The sequence below is a fragment of the Lagopus leucura genome, unplaced genomic scaffold, assembly GCF_019238085.1.
Source record: "Lagopus leucura isolate 7727_CA_CO unplaced genomic scaffold, USGS_WTPT01 Super-Scaffold_100050, whole genome shotgun sequence".
Classification (NCBI taxonomy): Eukaryota; Metazoa; Chordata; class Aves; order Galliformes; family Phasianidae; genus Lagopus; species Lagopus leucura.
Window position 1 is genome coordinate 971777 of NW_024962296.1, and position 16868 is coordinate 988644.

General features: G+C 50.9%; 1 protein-coding gene across 1 annotated transcript; it reads left to right on the forward strand.

The window, feature by feature from the left end:
• Positions 1-2510: 2510 nt before the first annotated feature.
• Positions 2511-12952, forward strand: RFT1 (RFT1 homolog). Its single transcript, XM_042885458.1, has 13 exons — positions 2511-2573; positions 2690-2775; positions 2910-3026; positions 3711-3900; positions 4490-4591; positions 5202-5336; positions 6068-6146; positions 6415-6465; positions 7755-7885; positions 8534-8678; positions 9577-9682; positions 10616-10865; positions 11803-12952. The coding sequence occupies exons 1-13, from the start codon at positions 2511-2513 to the stop codon at positions 11965-11967; spliced, it is 1620 nt and encodes a 539-aa protein (XP_042741392.1). The 3' UTR covers positions 11968-12952.
• The last annotated feature ends 3916 nt before the right edge of the window (positions 12953-16868 follow it).

Consider the following 16868-nt stretch of genomic DNA (forward strand, 5'->3'; position numbering starts at 1 on the left):
TCAGGGCACGGCTGGGCAGGGGCCGCCAGGGAAGCACAGAGTGCCCACTACCTGGGGTCTGCGCGTGCAGCCGGCGCGGATGCAGCTCAGGGGATCCTCCTCCTGCGGTGACACGATGGAGGCAGGATCCTCAGCTGAGCCCGATGGCCCCTGCAGGGGCTGCACCTCGCACACCTCGTAGGGCCACTGCTGGGCCGTGGGGTTGCGGGGTGCCCTCGGTATCTCTGGCCATGCCTCTTGGGGTTGGCTCAGGGGTCTCTGCTCCATCTTGAAGCTCAAGAGGGAACAGCGGCAAATGCGCCTGCTGCTCCAGCTGTGCCCTCAGGGGGACGAGGCCCATTGTGCAGTGGCAGTGATGTCACCCCATTCTGCCCGGCTCCACCCAGAACCCCTCCTGCCCTGCAGCCTGGGGCTGTTCCTGGCAGTTTTGGTGTGGAAGGAGCCCTCGACGCCACTGTGTGCGTTTGCCCCAGCTGTGGCCTTGGGGTCTGGGAGTCCTTCTCAGGGCCCTTCAGCCCATCCCCACGTCCCCCCCAGTAAAATTAAACTGTGTCACCGTTTCCACTGGGACAGAGTTGTTTTCCTTCTTGGCATCTGGTGCTCTCTTTTGGCTTCAGGAGAAACACAGAGTGTTGATAACACGGCAGTGTTTCTAGCTGTTGCTGAGCAGTGCTGTACTGAGCTGCAGGCGTTTCAGCTGCTCAGCTCGTCGTGGTGTCCTGCTGGAGAGGGGCTGATGGGGCACCAGGAGCTGGGAGGGCGCAGAACGGGGACAGCTTGTGGCAACTTAGGCATGGGCTCCGTTGCTTGTGCAGGACAGAGAGCTTCATTGTACGTGCTCACAGCCTTTTATAGCCCCGCGACAGCCCCTTGGCTTCGGGTGTATTTACATCTGGCAGCAACGTCTTCATTGCAAGCTCTGTTTTGCCAGAGTGAGAGATGGAAATAAGAATTCAGGGGAGCAAAGATCCCTGGATTTGTTTTAGTATCGTGATGCTGGCGTGTGTGTGTACCATACCGTGGGGCGCATCAGGCCCGGCACTGCCCAGGAAAGGACTGTCCCGCTCTGCTCTGCCGCGCCGCTGCAGCCCGTGAGATGTCCGACGCCGCTTCCTGCAGTGGCCGCGTTCTCCTTGGGATCTGTGCCCAGCGCTGCCCACAGCCTGCCCTGCTGCGCTGTGAGAAGGCAAGTCCCAGCCTGGGCTCAGGTGGCTGCAGGCCCTCGTTGCTCTCGGTTCCCGAGGCTTCCAAGGTAACGCTTTGGCACCCCCCGCTTCGCCAGGTGCTGCTCCCTGCATCCCCTTGTCTTGCTGATGCACTGCTGCTCTAGCAGTCCCTGTGCCTTCCCTGAGTGGCGCCTTGTGGAACACAGAAATGACACGCGGGTTTGGTACGCGCTAAGGGAAGAGGAGGAGCCGAAGCTGCTCCCAGCTGGGCGTCACGGCAACCCCCATCCCGACCCACCTCGGTTCCACCGGTGCCCCTGTGTACTGGGGTTGAGGCTCTGGGACTCGAGGGAGAGGTGCGTGAGGATGCGGTGGGAGGCCCACCCATGAGGTTTCCTAGGGCGAGGCGGCTGACTGATTTCTCCACAGAGAATTCAGGAATAAATACTTCTATCCCTGGATGGCTGCAGTCCTGGTTGGTAAATGGAAATGGATGATTGTGTCCATACTTACCTATTGAAAGCAAACACCAGTGGAGCCACCCCCAATAAAAAAAGGATAAAATGATGGTGTTAGAGGAGATGGGGAATGAAAAAAGGGAAGAAGAGGAAGATGTCTACGAAATCGTACCATAGGAAAGAATTGAGAAGATTTGAGAACCTGAAGCACTCAGGCAAAGAGGACCCAGGGGAGGAAGAGATCAGAGTCGGGTAATAGGGCATAAAAGATGTCGCGCTGTCTCTGCAGGACATTACCACTGTGAATAAAGTCTGCTGGTATCACAGGTACCGTCCTGACAAATTATTTGGGTATTCCAGTTGTTGGGATGCACACTGGGGAGAACATCGAAAAGGCAAAAGCCCGGAGCTTGAACTCAGCTCGGCTGTTGGGGCAGAAGAGAGAAAACCCTTTTTTAACACGTATCTTAACGGTCAAAGGAGAAAATCTCCCTCCTGTACCGCGTGCGGCAGGAACGTGACCGCTGAGGGTAAGGAAAATGTTCTCGGCGCCTTCTTTGCAGCGGTCCGTGTCAGGCAGAGCCGTTTTCCTCGGCGTTCTCTACGCCCTGACCGACCGGCCCTGCCGCTCACGTTCCGTCACGAGGGAGCCGGACTCAGCCTGCCGGCCGCACTGTTCGCTTTTCCTCGGAACGCGCTTCCAGCGGCCGCCGTCGGACAGAAGGGCGGAGCGCCCGCAGGATCGCCGAGCGAAGCAGAGCCTCGGCCTGCGCAGAAGGCGGGGCGGGGCCGGGCGCGCGCAGTGAGCATCGCCGCCCGCCTGACGTCATCGCGGCGCGCCGGCGGCGTTTCTGGCCGGCCGCTCGGGGCCGCTCGAGCGGGGCCCATGGCCGCGCGTGCCGCGCTGCGCCAGACCGCCCGCCTGGCCTCCTCAGGCGCCCTGCTGCAGGTGCGGGCCGCCGCGTCCCCCCCCCCCCGTCCCCTGCCGCTTCTCGCCCTCCTCGGCGGCGCCCTGGCGGCCGGCCCGGTCCCCCGGCGGCGCTTCCCGCCCCGCTTCCTCCGCAGGTGCTGTTCCGGGCGGCCGCCTTCGGGCTGAACGCCCTGACGCTGCGCCGCCTCTCCAGGGAGCTCATCGGCGTCGTCGGCGTGAGGTGATCGCCGTTCCGCCTTCCGGCCGCCTCGCGTGGCCGCGTTCGGTTCCGCGCGGCGGGACGGGTGAACGGTGGGCCCCGCGGAGGCGGCGAGCGAGGGACCGATCGCGCGTTTCCCCTCCCGTCTCCTGCAGGCTGACTCTGCTCTATTCCACGGCCGTCTTCCTGGCCAGGGAGGCGTTCCGCAGGGCCTGCTTGAGCGGCGGCGCGGAGCGGAGCTGGGCCGCGACCATCAACCTGCTGTGGCTGACGTGAGAGCTCCCCGGCCGGTTTTTGCCTTCTCGCTCTTGTCCGAGAGCTAGCGCGGGGAAGGCGTTCGCGTCGCCGGTTCTCCTCCGAGAACGGCGCCGTTTCAAGCGCGAGCCGCCTTGTGGGAGCGATGCGAGGCGCGTTGTGGCTGCGAGTCGAACGACGGGCGGCTCGGGGATGTGAGAGCGGGGGCTCGGATTCGCCCAGCCGCGGGGCCGTGAAACCTGCCGCGCTCCGGCCGAGGGCGCGGGTCCCGAAGCGGCATCGGCAGAAAGCAGTGCGCGTCCGCACCGCGTGCCCCGCTCGGCTTTGCTGGCGGCGGCCGCTGCCGGAAAGGGCCTGGCGCTGCGGTGCTGCTGGCAGCCGGCACGGCTGGGTCGCGGGCGTGTTTTCTTCTGCTGACTGCGCTGTCGTTGCGTGGAAGGCTCGGCACAGCGCTTGGAGTGGTGGCATCAAAACCTGTGGTTGCACGTTGCTGTTACAGGTTTTACACCACAGCTCGGAGCAGCGCGTGGCAACTCGTAGCTACAGGTTTTATGCCCAAGGTTGCAGTTGCAATAGAAATGAATTCATCAGATCGCTTCAAAACTAAGGAAAGTAGACCAGCACGTGAAACTGTAATCAGATTTTCTCCCATTCTTTTTTCTGCCTGAGAAAACCTGACTGTTGTTACGTTGACTTTTTAGAGTCCCTCTTGGTGTTTTTTGGTCTGTTTCCTTGGGCTTCGTCTGGCTGCACTTCCTTGAAGTTCCTGATCCGTCAGCGGTTCCTCATTACGGGGCCGCTGTTGTGGCGTTTGGCCTTTCTGCGGTTGTTGAGCTTCTAGGAGAACCGTTCTGGGTTTTAGCCCAGGCTCACTTGTTTGTAAGACTTAAGGTTAGTAAGGAAGCTACGTGCATGGGGTGGTGTGTGTGTGTGTGTGTGTGTTAGAGAGAGGGAGAGGGAGAGAGAGAGAGAGAAATCTTTTCCTGCTGAAAACAGTGATGTAAAGAACGGATTCCCGAACGGGCTCTGTATGTGTTCAGGAGTGTTTTAAAAAGTAAATAAAGTTACGGGCTGCTTAATGCTGCATGACTTAGTTGTAGCAGATATGTTACAACGCTCAGTTTGCTCGTGCTCAAGAAAGGAAATTAATTTATTTAGAAGTGATCGCCTTATGGTCATTAAATACGTAATCATGAGTGTTAATCAGAGGGAGGCACAGATGGCTTCCCCAGTTGTGCTTTCCACTGCCAGGGTGAGATGGTGAAGGGCAACAGCTGGGATCACGGCTGTGTGAAGCCAGATGTACTGCTGTGCGGGGGCTGGGGCAGTGCCACGGGGGAATTGTGCACCATGAGATGCAAGGATGTGCAGAGAGACTGCAGTCTGAGTTGGGCTGTGCGTGTGAAACTGAAGTGCTTTGTGTTCCTGTAGGTGCTTAAGCTGGCAAAAAGGAACGTTCTCTGTTCTCTCTTTCTTGAAGGTAATTGCTGAAAGCCTTTCCGTAGTGTCAAAATGCTTTCTGACGGTTGTTCTAGTCATCCTTTATCCACAGTGGGGCCTCTACATTTTTTCCTTGGCTCAGGTAAGCCTCCTGTCTTCTTTCTCAACATCAGTTCTTGCTCTGAAGAGTCACTTGCTGCTGCCTTTGACGTGTAGCCTGCTGAAGAGCACTGAGGAGGTGAGGGAAGGTTCCTTTGAGGGTAGGATTTAAACGTTGAGAGCTGTGGTGATAGCTGTTACTGACTTGATGTTTTGACCCCGGTCGGTTTAATGGAGGTGCAGGAGAGCACCTTTGCAGCATGCAGAAAGGCAGGTTTTGCAAATGAGGCTGTGATGCTGTATGTGCTTTGACTGCTTTGGAAGCGTGTCAGCTGTGTTTTGACCAAATAGTTGTTTTTAAATTGGACACAATAGGCTCTTTCTAAAAATACTGAATGGGAAGTGAGGAAGGTTGGCACAGGACTGTGATGCTGATCTGCTGGTTAGAGAAATTTAAATCAACAGCATTCTGTGTGGGTGGAGGGGAGTTACAGTAATGCCTTCAGCCTGATTGAAATTTGACAGGAGTGAGAACTTCTTACTGCCTTCAGTTCCCACTGACTTGGGGAAGCTAGCATGTGACTCTACGATTGTAAGTTGGTTTTGTTCTACTATTTATTGGTTTTTAATTCTTTCCTTCCCCGTCTTTTCAGCTTTTATACACCAGTGTTCTGGTAACGTGCTACGTGGTTTATTTTGCCAAGTTCTTGGGATCTCCTGAAGCAGCAAAGAAGTCCTTTCCAATCCCAACAATGAAAGCTCTGTTACCGAACTTGATGGAAGCTCAGGTGGGTCGCACAGTTTGTTCTCAAGTCTTTGAGGAGAGAACTTTTGCAAACTGTGTGGAGGCGCTGGAGTGAAGTGAGAGATTCTGAGGTTATGAAGTACAGCTGGTCAGGAAGGACGGTTGCATGAAATTCCATTTACAGTTGGTGCGTTCAAATCCTTGTCAGAAGACCACGAGGAACCTGGAGCTCTCTGTTTCTGGGCCTCGTTGGCTGTCTTGTAGCTTTGCGCAACCCGTTAATTGGAGCTGGAACATTTGCAGTGTTCAAGGGAGTGAGCAGGTACCAGGCGAAGGCAGGAGAGAATCCAGGGCCATCTTACAGTGCTGGTACTTCAGCTTTTCCTCCAGCAAGACGTGGTGGTGCACAGCGTCCTATAGATACTCAGATCTCTCATGTCCTCTGGAAAGGAGATGGGGCGAGGAAGGAACTGAAAAAGGCATGGTGAGGAAGAAGGCATTGTGAGGGTGAGATTGAGGGATGGAGAATAGAAAGGCAGTTCTGGCTTGTGAGACTTGCGGGAAGGCTTTGAAGAGCACTGAAAGATGAATTTTACCGTGAGGGTTCTGAGTGTTCCATCGGTGCGCTAGGTAACTTTTCCCCATCTCGTCCTGTCGAGTGCTGTGTGCTGTAGGAAGCTGTTGCAGTTCCTCGGTCTGTCTGCAGCGATGGTGATTGTGCGCAAGGGAGGAAGTCATCCAGGTGGGAGTGACGTTGTTTGTTGGGTGTTGCAGCCTTTCCTTAACTGGAAGGAAGCGCAGCTGACTTGGAGCTTCTTCAAGCAATCCTTCCTGAAGCAGATTTTGACAGAGGGTGAGGCTGGACGTGTGGGGGTGCTGGGGAAAGGCAAGTGAATGCTGGGCACCAGGTGAACATGGAGCCTGGGAAGGCTGGGGGGGGCGGCGGCGTTCAAGAGCGGCACCAGCGGGTGCTGCCGAGCCAGAGGCAGTGATTGAAGGCGTATGGAGCATCAGCGCTGTCCTGTGAGACGTGTCTCTCGGATGCTGCCTGTGAGCAGTGCCTGAGCACACCTGGGGGAGGTGTAGGGGCTTGTCCTGACTTCTGTATTCTGAACTTGCAGGTGAGCGATACGTGATGACTTTTCTGAACGTGATCGATTTTGGCGATCAGGGTGAGTGTGGTGATGCTGTGGGACAGCGGCAGAATTTTCTACTTGCTGTCTGCTTCTGAAAATACTGGAAACCACTTGAAAATAACATGACATTGTGGGAGGATTCAGTGGCATTGGGACTTCGAGGTGCATTTCAGAGAATGTTGGACAAACGGATATGAAAAAAAACCAAAGCCCACACCAACAAACCAACAACCAAAACCAAAGCAGCTTATTTGAGGGTCGTGCACGTAAAGAATGTTTTGCTTTGGATCGGAACTGTGCAGTTGTGTCTGTTTTGCTGTGCATCTTGTTTCTGTTTTAAAAAACTTGAAGAGGAAGGAATCCGATGCGCTGCAGTTCCTTCTCTTCCTTTGGTCCCGTTTTCTTCCTGTGGAGCCTGTGCTGGCTGTTCCAGCAGGAGCACTGCTGTTTGTAGCATTACATCTCCCACTGAACATGTTGAACCACACACTGAACGCTGTGTCGTTACGGAGTGATGCACGGCAGCAGCAGTTCAGGGGGCAGCACCACAGGTCTCGCCTGGGCAGGAGAACAGGCCGTAATTGCTGGCCCGCTGTTGGAAGTTTCTTGGCTGTTTTGAATTCCCGTTCCCTGCTGGCAGTGGAACGTTCTCCCATAAGCACAGGCTTTATGCTCTCGCTGCCGGAAGGTTCATCCACTGCTGGCCCTCCCAGGGAACAAATAAGCTGCCTCCTACTGGATGGTCTGTATAAAATGGACGAGTGCAGAAATGCTTGTGCTCTGCAAACGTTACGAGAGTTTGAATGGGGATGATGTGAAATCAGTCAGAACCGCACCGTGTCGTTTCTCTGTGAAGTTGCACAGCATTTGTCCATGTGCTGAACCCCTCGTGATTTGCTGTCTGTGTTCTGGTAATACAGCCAGATGTCTTAGCAGACTGGGACCAATGCTTGGTGTCTTCCTGAGTCTGGAAGTGCTGGTAAAACGTTACCTGGGGTTCCTTGTTCACTTCAATGGGAGCAAAAAGCAAGAAACCAACAGCGCCTCAAGCTAACAATGCCCATCTTTCTCTTCCTCCTTGTCAGTGAAAGCTTTGCTCTCCTGTTGCCATTCAGAGACCAGATTCTCTTTCATCTGGCTCTGTTCTCTTTCCTGCTGTAAGCACTGAAGGGGCTGTCTGGGGGTGTTTGGGGCTGTCGCTGGATGAAGTTCCGCTGGTTTTCTCTTTGTTTGTCAGAAATGTGGGATAGGAATTTGTGCTGCTGTTAGTCCTGGAATTGTGGCAGAAAAAAGTGACAGCTTGTTGGTGTCTTTTGTTTGTACAGGTGTGTATGATACCGTGAACAATCTGGGTTCGCTGGTGGCCAGGTTCATCTTTTTGCCTATTGAAGAGAGCTTTTATGTCTTTTTCGCTCAAGTGTTGGAAAGAGGGAAGAACGTAAAGGATCAGAAGCAGGTATGCTTGTCACTCTTGGTTCCACATGCAATGCTTGCCTTCTGTTGGAGCTGAATTGTATCAGGAATGTGACTGGCGTGCATCGAGACTGTTGAAATGGAAAGCAATTTGAAGTGGAGAGCGTGCCAAAGGGGTCTGGAGCAAAAAGCAAGCAGGTGAAAAGCTAGCTAAGAAGGAGTTAGGGGCGCAGTAGCATAACACTGCGTCGTCTGGGAGCTGCAGTTGCTCCTTGTGCTGTGGCAAAACTCGTAGTCCAAGGTGGCAGTGAAGATGTGACCCTTTGGGTGCTTCAGGCTGTGGCCTTGGGCAAATGCTGCGCTTTCCTTTGCTGTTTGCTGGCTGTTAGCAGGTGCAGCTGCTGTTTTCCCCTTTCCTTAAAGCCTGCAACAGAGCTGTTAATGGCTGATCTTAGTTTAGAGTTCTGCGTGTCACACGGGAGAGAAGAAGAATACATGAGCACAGTTGGAAGCTAGGAGCAGGTGTGGAGGTGTTTCAGGAGCAAAGAATAGTTTTGATGCTGCCTTGCTTGGTGCCAGTGGAGGTTTTCCCTGTGGAATAGTTTTTCTTGGTGAGAACAGCAGCAGGGCTGATTCTGGTTGGTGTAATTGACTGCTGGCTTTTGTGGTTGTGTTTTTGTTTTCTGCCCAGGATGACGTTGCTCTGGCTGCAGACGTGTTGGAGTTGCTGTTGAAGCTGGTGCTTCTGATCGGCCTTACCATTGCTGTTTTCGGCTATGCCTTTTCTCAGCTGGCTCTGGATATTTATGGAGGTTCAATGCTCAGCTCCGGAACAGGTAAAAAGTTTGAGCTGCAGTTTTTGCTTCTCAGCTCTGTGCTGAGTTCTTGGCTCGGTCAGCTTTCTGCCTGAGAAGAATCAGCTCAGCTTAAAAGAAGCTTTCAGCCCCGAGTCCCAGTGTGTGTTTGGAACTGCATTCTGCTGTGCTGTCACCTGGCCTTATTCTGGCAGAATAGTTGAAGTCCTTTGTCCTCCTGTAGATGCTTACACTTAAACTATTGCAGCTGTGGCAGCGCTGCAGCTCCCAAGGTTGCCCGTAGGGATGATTGCAGAGGCTGGAATGTTGCTCGGCAGTAGTGTTAACCATATTAGGAGGTTTACAAGGAAGGAGGGATCAAGAGATTGGCTTCTCATGAACTTTGAAGTTACCCGTATCTGTGACCTGTAAAATGTAAATATCTGGTTTTAATCCAGCTATCTAATCTAGCTATGTAACCTAGTCTGTCTAATCCTTAATCTGGTGTTGAATATGTTGAGCAGCTCTGTTGTTTTTTTCGTCTTCCTTTTGTATTCCAAACGTGCGTTTGATTGCTCTGAGCACAATGCAGTGTCTGCTGGATCCTTTCTCACAGATCTCTGTGCAGTGAAAGAATTGGTTTGCAGTAGGTAGAGAATCCCATTTAGTGCAGTCATCACTTTGGTGGTGGAGATCTTCTCTTTGACGTTAACAGCTGCTGCTCTCTTGTATTTTGGTTTTGGTTTTGCTTGGCCTTGTGTTTTCTGTTTGTGTTCTTGTCCAGATGTGTCGCCCAGAAGCTCCTCAGAGGCACGTAGAAGCTGCCAGTATCAGCAGTGATGATGTTACAGCTTCTGTCGAGTATAAACCCAGTGTGGTTTTGTAAAAGAAATAACGATCTCTTTACCCTTGTGATGTTGTTGTCTTTGTTTTGTTTTAGGTCCAGACCTTCTGCGGTGCTACTCTTTGTATGTCCTATTTCTTGCTGTCAATGGAGTAACAGAATGTTTCACGTTTGCTCTGATGTGCAAAGAGGAGGTGGACAGGTGAGGAGTATCCCCTGTGCCTTCCTGTAACCATCTGTATGTGATGTGCATGGAGTTAAGCTGTGGATGGGGAGCAAATGTTCTGCTTGGATATTTGCTTGGAAATGCTTTTCAGTTCCTGAGGCGCCAGTTTCTTTGGGCAGTCGTTTTAAGGACTGTGTTCCTGCCCCTTGAAGCCCAGACTGCCAATTGAGCTGCTGGAGTACAGACCTCAGCGTAGAAGCTTTAGTAACTGTTCAACCCTTTGGGTAAAGAAAAGTGAATTGAGAAGGCTCTTAGCTTTTGGTGGACAGCAAACAGGGAAAGGGATTTAGATGTGGAGTCTTATTTAGTGTACGTGTACTTGAATTGACCTTCAGTTTGTAAGGTGGACTGTTACTGAAAGTTCACTAATATCTGCAGCTGTTAGAGCTTTTAGATGCAGTTTCTATAGAGCACGTTTGGGATGAAGTGAGTTAGGCACGTGAGCTCAGTGCTGTGTCTGCCTTGAGGAGAGCGTTGCACTGCATGGCTTCCTGAGATCTCTCCCAGCCTGGATGTTTTGTCAGCTCTCTGTTTGTTCTGGTGTGTTGGCACTGCAGCCTGATGGCTGCCATCGGACTTGTTTCTCTTCTGCAGCAGTTGTCCATTATAAGGCCATTCCAAATTATTTTGGCTTTGTTTTGTTTTGTTAGGTCATCAATTAAATGACATCTGCTTTTGACAGAAAGAAAGAAATTCTTTTTATTTTGCTCAGTGTAGTTTTTAACCTTGTGGTGATTTCTTTTCTTCATAGCTCTGATCTCAACCTTGCCATCTGTCGTAGATGAGAGGAGTTGTCATTCCTGCATTTCGGCAAGCTAATGGATTTTTTTCTTTTGAAAATGCGTTTAGTAATGAAGCAGTGCAACTGTATGTGTTATGTATGTTGTTTCTGTTGTTTCTTCTTCCTAGATACAACTTTGTTATGCTGGCCTTGTCCTTCGTGTTCCTGTGCAGCTCTTACTTCTTGACCCGCTGGCGTGGAAGCGTTGGCTTTATCCTTGCCAACTGCTTTAATATGGGTATTCGCATTGCTCACAGCATCCATTATATCTATGGTTACTTCAAGGAAAGCTCCTACAGGCCTTTGACAGGCTTGCTTCCCTCACCATTCTTAATACTGGCTTATGTCATAAGCGGAGGAATTACTGTTTACTCAGAGGTAAGTATCTGCCTCAGGATTTTCCTTTCACTGCGAGGTTTGTCAGCTGGCTTTGTCACCAGAAGGAAAGAAATGCTGTTAACAGAAGAGGCTTATAACCATAGCCTGGCAGATCTCCATTCAGGCCTGCGAGGCTGCGCATAGGTCTGTTTAGAATTCAACACAGACACGTAATTATATTCATCTCCAGACGTGTGCCTGCCTGCTACGCCTTCTCCAGGTGGCAGGGAACCATGTAGCTAATGAGTAGAACAGTTCTGCTGCCTGCCCATACACCCACGTTCTTAGTGTTTGATAACTGATGGTGACAGTGCAAAGAAAGGTCATGAAAATTTCTGTTTAAAGAAACAAAAACAGCAACAACAAGCAAAACAAGCACCAAAACAGAAATGTCTCCAAATGCCTTTACTGCTTGCATTGAGGTTGCAGAGTGGTAATTGCACAGACCAGTTACTGCAGAGGTGGTGGTGTTAGGGAGTACAAGAGTGTGACAGGTGGACATTCCGTGATGCCTTAGAAAGGAGAGTTTTATGTTTGGCATGGGAGGTTTGCAGTGGCCTTTTTTCTGAAAGGCAGCTGAGTAGGTTGGGGCAGAATGGCAGACCTGTTGGACAGCATCAGCAGAGTTTTCCTGATAACCGTTTGCCATGGCAAATAACTTCCACATCTAGCAGGTATGTGCGGAATGCTCATTTTCTGCCACTTGACTTTCTGTTGTTTGTTGTTTTGTTTTTTAAAGCAAGTGCTGTGACTAGGAAGGATGGTTTGTGGTAGGATGGGTGCATGTGACAGATGTTTCTTGCACCCACTGCCCGTGGTCCTTGTGATGTCGTGGTGGAATGGTCTCAAGAGGCACTGGAGCTCATGCTGTAGTGTAACAGCTGGCCTACCTTGTGCTGAGTGGTTTTCCTTCAATTGCTTGTTTCCTTTGTTTCAGGCACTGTTCTGCTGCGACAAGGGCTGGACGGCAAGGCTGATTCACATCAGCATTGGGGCGCTGTGCTTTGCAGCTACCACCATCACCATGTTCTGCACGGAGACCAAGCTGGTCCGCTTTGTCAGAAGCCAGTTTCTCTCCCAGTATATGAAGAAAGGAACATGAAATGCTCGTGGGCAGAATGGTTCTTGTACATGGTTGCAGTTGCAGAGGGTTGTATTTTTTGCACAGGTCTGCGTGGAGAAAGGTTTCCACGTGAGTTTGTTGGAAGTATTGGTAGTGACAGTATAAATGGTTGCTGACTAAGCTAGTCCACACAGATGAAGAGAGCTGAGTAATTTTCTCTTCCTGCATCGTTCTATTTGAGCTTTTCTTCCAACGGCCTCTTTGGTGATGAAGGTCTGTAATGCACCTGATGTAATGCCTGACGTAAACCGATGGCCAGAGTTACTGTGGGGAGCTCCCTTCTTACCGGTAGGGAGTCCACATGTGAAGGTGTTGTATGGCTTAACTAAGGTGTAACTAAGAATGCCCTTATTGAGCGTGGTCGGCTGTTGAAACTGTTAGAGAAGAAATATTTTGATATTGAAAAGCGAAACCCCGAACCAAAACCTGAAGCAAGGGACCAATCACAACGTAACAGCTACCAGAAGAGAACTTAATGCAGTGCAGGAAAACTGCGTGATGAGTGGCCTGAAGTGTAAAGCACTGAGCAGACAGTTCTGACACTTGCAGGGAAGCTACTGGAATACATTGCACGTGTCCAAGCCCAAGGTGGCTGTGTCAGTTTACTTCCTTCCGCATCATTCCTGTAATGAGAGCGTTGACCAGCCTGTCAAAAATACTCTGAAGCTTTTATCTGAACAGAAATGCAGTGGGTTTTTGAGCAATGCCTAACAACAGCTGTGACCTACAATCACATCAAAGCTGAAGTTCCAGAAGGCAGAGTTAAACATGATTGACTTCACTCCTTTTCTGTTCCTATTTGAGATGATCAGTGCGATTATGAGCAGATTTCTCTCCATGGAATGCCTTGCTTTTCTGCAAAGTGGAATGTTCTATGTATGTTGAGTAAGATTTCTTTCTGGGTTTGTTTGTGTGGGATCTCTTGCTTTTGGATAAAACAATGCTGCCTTTTGTTACAAAGAGATTTGTCACCTGGCTGGCTCCTTTTTGTGTTCGGTGTTAACTTTTGTGTTGATGTTTATTTTTATGTATTGAAGATGCCAATGTTCAGAAGCTATGAAGTAAGAGCATAGGTTGCAGAATTTTGTTTCCTGAGGGTCCGAGATGTTCTTGCTGGCCTAAGATCTGACTGTGGCAGTTTCAGAGCACACGAGCAGCCCGCTGGAATGACCAGCGTTCCCTTCACACCGTTTGAACGGAGCAGGAAATGCCAAGGATGCTGAGACGCGAACAGCAGCAAGACTGCAGTGCAGTTACGCAGCAAACTGCACAGGTCCTCAGGCAGCTCCCGAAAAATCTTCACTTCCAGTGGCATTGTGGAGTTGGTGGCCATAAGCAGAGCTCACGGGGCAGAATGCTGTCTGGTATCGCTGCGGTACTGTTAGAGATGTTTGGAATTGCTAGCAATGTTTTTGTAACGCCTGCGGTTGTCACATTGCCCATCAGTTTGGGATCTCACCAGGTAGATTTAAATGAGAATTTGATGCTTGACGAGTTGTCTGAGAAAAGCCCAAGCGTAACTGTAGCAGGAAAAGGCAGGTGTGCTTTTCAGGTGTTTCCATTGCCTGGCGGGAAGGTGGTAGGGAGAGAGGTGCTGCCTCTTCTGAAGTCGTTCTGAAATTTGCCTCAATAACCTGTCTTGGTTGCTTTTACCTGATGAGGTGTTGTGGTAGATGCTGTTTGAACAGCTGCGAGTAAACCTGGTGTTTAATGAAGTGTGATGGTCAAACTGTGCTGGGATTGGCAGTATTAGGGAGTGTGTTTATCTTGTTTGCTTTCTAGTACTGTAAGTATTTAGCACGTAAAGAAGTGGGGGGGGGGTGCACGTTTTCTGAGAGGAGGAGCAGGTGGAGGCTTTAACTCCTCGTTTAATGGCATGAAACCTAATAAGACGTAAGCTTGAAAGCTTACTGTGGTTTAGCACTCGTAGAGGGTGCTGACTTGCTAACTTGCATGAAGGCCTTTGGTCCCCAGGAGATACCTTGAGCCTGCCCTGGTTTGCTGTCTTCTGGGGAGTGCCTAAATCTGAACTCTGAACCCTGTGTCTGGTTTCAAATTGGTGTCTGGGCGTCGTGCTTCTGTGTGACTTAGTTGCTCTCCTTGTAAAGATCAGAGCAGAGAGAAGGGATCTGAGACTTTGTGAGGCACAGCATTGCATCAGCAGATGTGCTGAGGGGCAGTGGCTTTGTTGGGCACAAAATGGGCAACTCATTTGCGTTCTGATAGTGCTATGAAGAGCAGTTTCCATTTTAAGCTTATACTGAAAATAGTTTGAAGCTCCCCCACCACTGATGTACAGCTGGGCCATGGAAGCTGAGTGCAGGACACCCTCCAAAGCTCTGCCAGCTGGGGGAATCTAAACAAAACAGTGATGGAAAGGGCTTATCCCTGCTGTGTTTTGATCACTTCCCTTACGAGATGCTTGTGCTCTGTTCTTTGTGGAAACACTTAAAGCTGTGTGCAGAAGGAAGGAAGAATAGGAGAGAGAAGGGGTCCTTAAAGGCAGGAAAGGTTTGGGTTATTGTCACTTGCTAGTAAACAGGCACTGTGTTTTCTTCCTGATACAATTTAGGGACAGAGCTTCAATAAGGGAAGAACCTGTCGGAGCTTGGGAGCAGAGCTTGGGGTTTTACCAAAAACTTGCTGTGAGTGCAGGAGTATTTCGGTCTCTGACTCCCTTGTGGCTCCTCGTTGGATGTGGAAGGAGCGTGCGAGAGTGCATGAGTGCTGTTCCAAAGAGACTTGCTTGTGTGTTGGGAGCCAACCGAGGCCTCACCATGTCCCACCATTGAGAGAGCGCCTTGTGGCCACTGGTGAATATCTCCTGTGTGCACGCTTCTCTCTTTTGATGAGAAAGTCAGCCTAGCCAGTCTCGATGTAAAACTGTGGTGGGTTGGCAGAGTGCTGCACCGGGGTACAAGGAGGAATGTGTTGGTTAGGCAGCTGAAGGTTGTGTCACAGTGTGCTTGTAAGGCCTGACAAGGAGGAGTGAGGAGGGAGCAAATGCAGTTTACACAGGAGAACTGAGTTGTGGCTTCACTTCTGGAGCCTTGAGGTTGCAGTCAGTTGTGTCTTCCCAGTGGTAGTAGATGGGTTTTTGGGAGTATAGTTTGATAAGAGGAGTGCCTCAAAGAGCACTTCTCTTACTAGTGTAATGATTTTAGCAGTCTGGGGAAGGGGGGAGAAGGTGTGACTCGGGGAGAGGAAGCAGGGAAACGTGGCAGGGTATGGTTTGTGTGCAGGAAGCATGGTGCTCCTTTGTGTAAGGGGAGCTCTTTATCTTTGGGTATCTTCCGTCTCTGAATCTCTTTCTGTCACTGCACGTGAGAGCTGCCAGTGTGTCCTGCACAAGTGCTTCTCTAGGCAGCTAGCAGGACGTGCTTGGAAGCAGCCAGCTCTGCCCATGCAGTGCAGCAGCCACGTCCAAGCTGCAGGCTGCACGTGGCCCAGCTCCCCTCGCGCTGCAGCCCACATCCCATGCTGCCACATCACAGCAGCATCTGAGCCCCACGGAACAGCCCGGCCCCGGGGCGTGGGGAGCACGCAGGGCAGTGCTCACAAATAATATGGTGCTAAATGATGTATGGTGCTGTGCTTCGTTTGCTAGCAAACTGTCAGTCTTGAGAGATTACAGTTTGAAGAGACGTGTGCAGAAGCACTCAAGCAGTTTTCTTTACCTTTTGTCAGCATAACCAGTAGAACTACTGATGGTGCCCCGGTGATGGTTGGCTTATAAAAAAAGCCAGAAGTATATAGGGATGTATGAAATGAATAGAAGGTGATGCAGTTACTAAAGCAGGAGTGTATCTTAACGCACTGGGCAGTTGTCAATGGCATGAAATTCAACAGAGGAAATTCAGGGTTCTGCACCTGGAGCAGAGCCATTGCAGGGGAGTTGGACTAGACGACCTTTAAGGGTCCTTTCCAACTGAAACGATTCTGCGAGTAGGATAATTAAAGAGGATGTAACGTTTGTTAGGATAGATGCACAAAACCTGCCATGAACGGGGGCACCTACAAGTCGCACCGATGCTCCAGAGCCCCATCCAGCCTGACTGTTGACCTTGAATGTCTCCAAGGATGGAACATCCACCACATCTCTGGGCAGCCTGTGCCAGTGCCTCGCCTCCCTTAATGGAAACAGCTTTTTCCATACGTCCAGTTTACAAGAGATTATCTGTATGGGTCTGCGCCTGTGTCTGGCATTGCTTTGTTCCAGGTGCAGCAGCCAGCGTTTCCTTTGAGTCAGTTTGCAGTTGGTGAAAGTTGTTTGAGTGAGGTAACTCAAAGGATTGCAAACAGATGGAGAATGCAGGTGAAGCACGTAGGTTTTCAGGAGTGAAAGGCTGAGTTGTAACTGCAGAAAAGCAGAATTACGAGGTGGAAAGAAAGGCGCAGCAGAATGTTGGGGCAACTGGTATTTGACAGGTAGTTAGGACTCCACTGGGACTGCTCACCTGGCGGGGAGAAGAGGGAATGTCTTGATCCTCTCCAGAGGAAGGCTTAAGGATGTAGTTCATCCAGAAGATATTCTAGTGTGGGAGCAGGGAGGCTTTGTGGCTGAAGATGCATTGAGCAAGGCTGGCAAAGCATCTGTAGTCTGTTAGGAGAGCATTAGATCTAATGCTGGAGTTTGTATTGATAGTGAGGGTTGCTGTGAGCCAGGTGCAAGACCTTGCACTTGGCTTTTTGTCAGCCTCTTGTGGTTCTCCTGGGCCCACTGCTCGGCCTGTCTGGGTCCCTCTGGATGGCATCCTGTCCCTTGGGCGTGTTGACTGCACAGCACAGCTTGGTGTCACTGCAAACTTGCTGAGGGTGCACTCAGTCTCACTGTTGATCTGATGGGAGAGAACTAGAATGATAGCCGAAAACAAACAAAG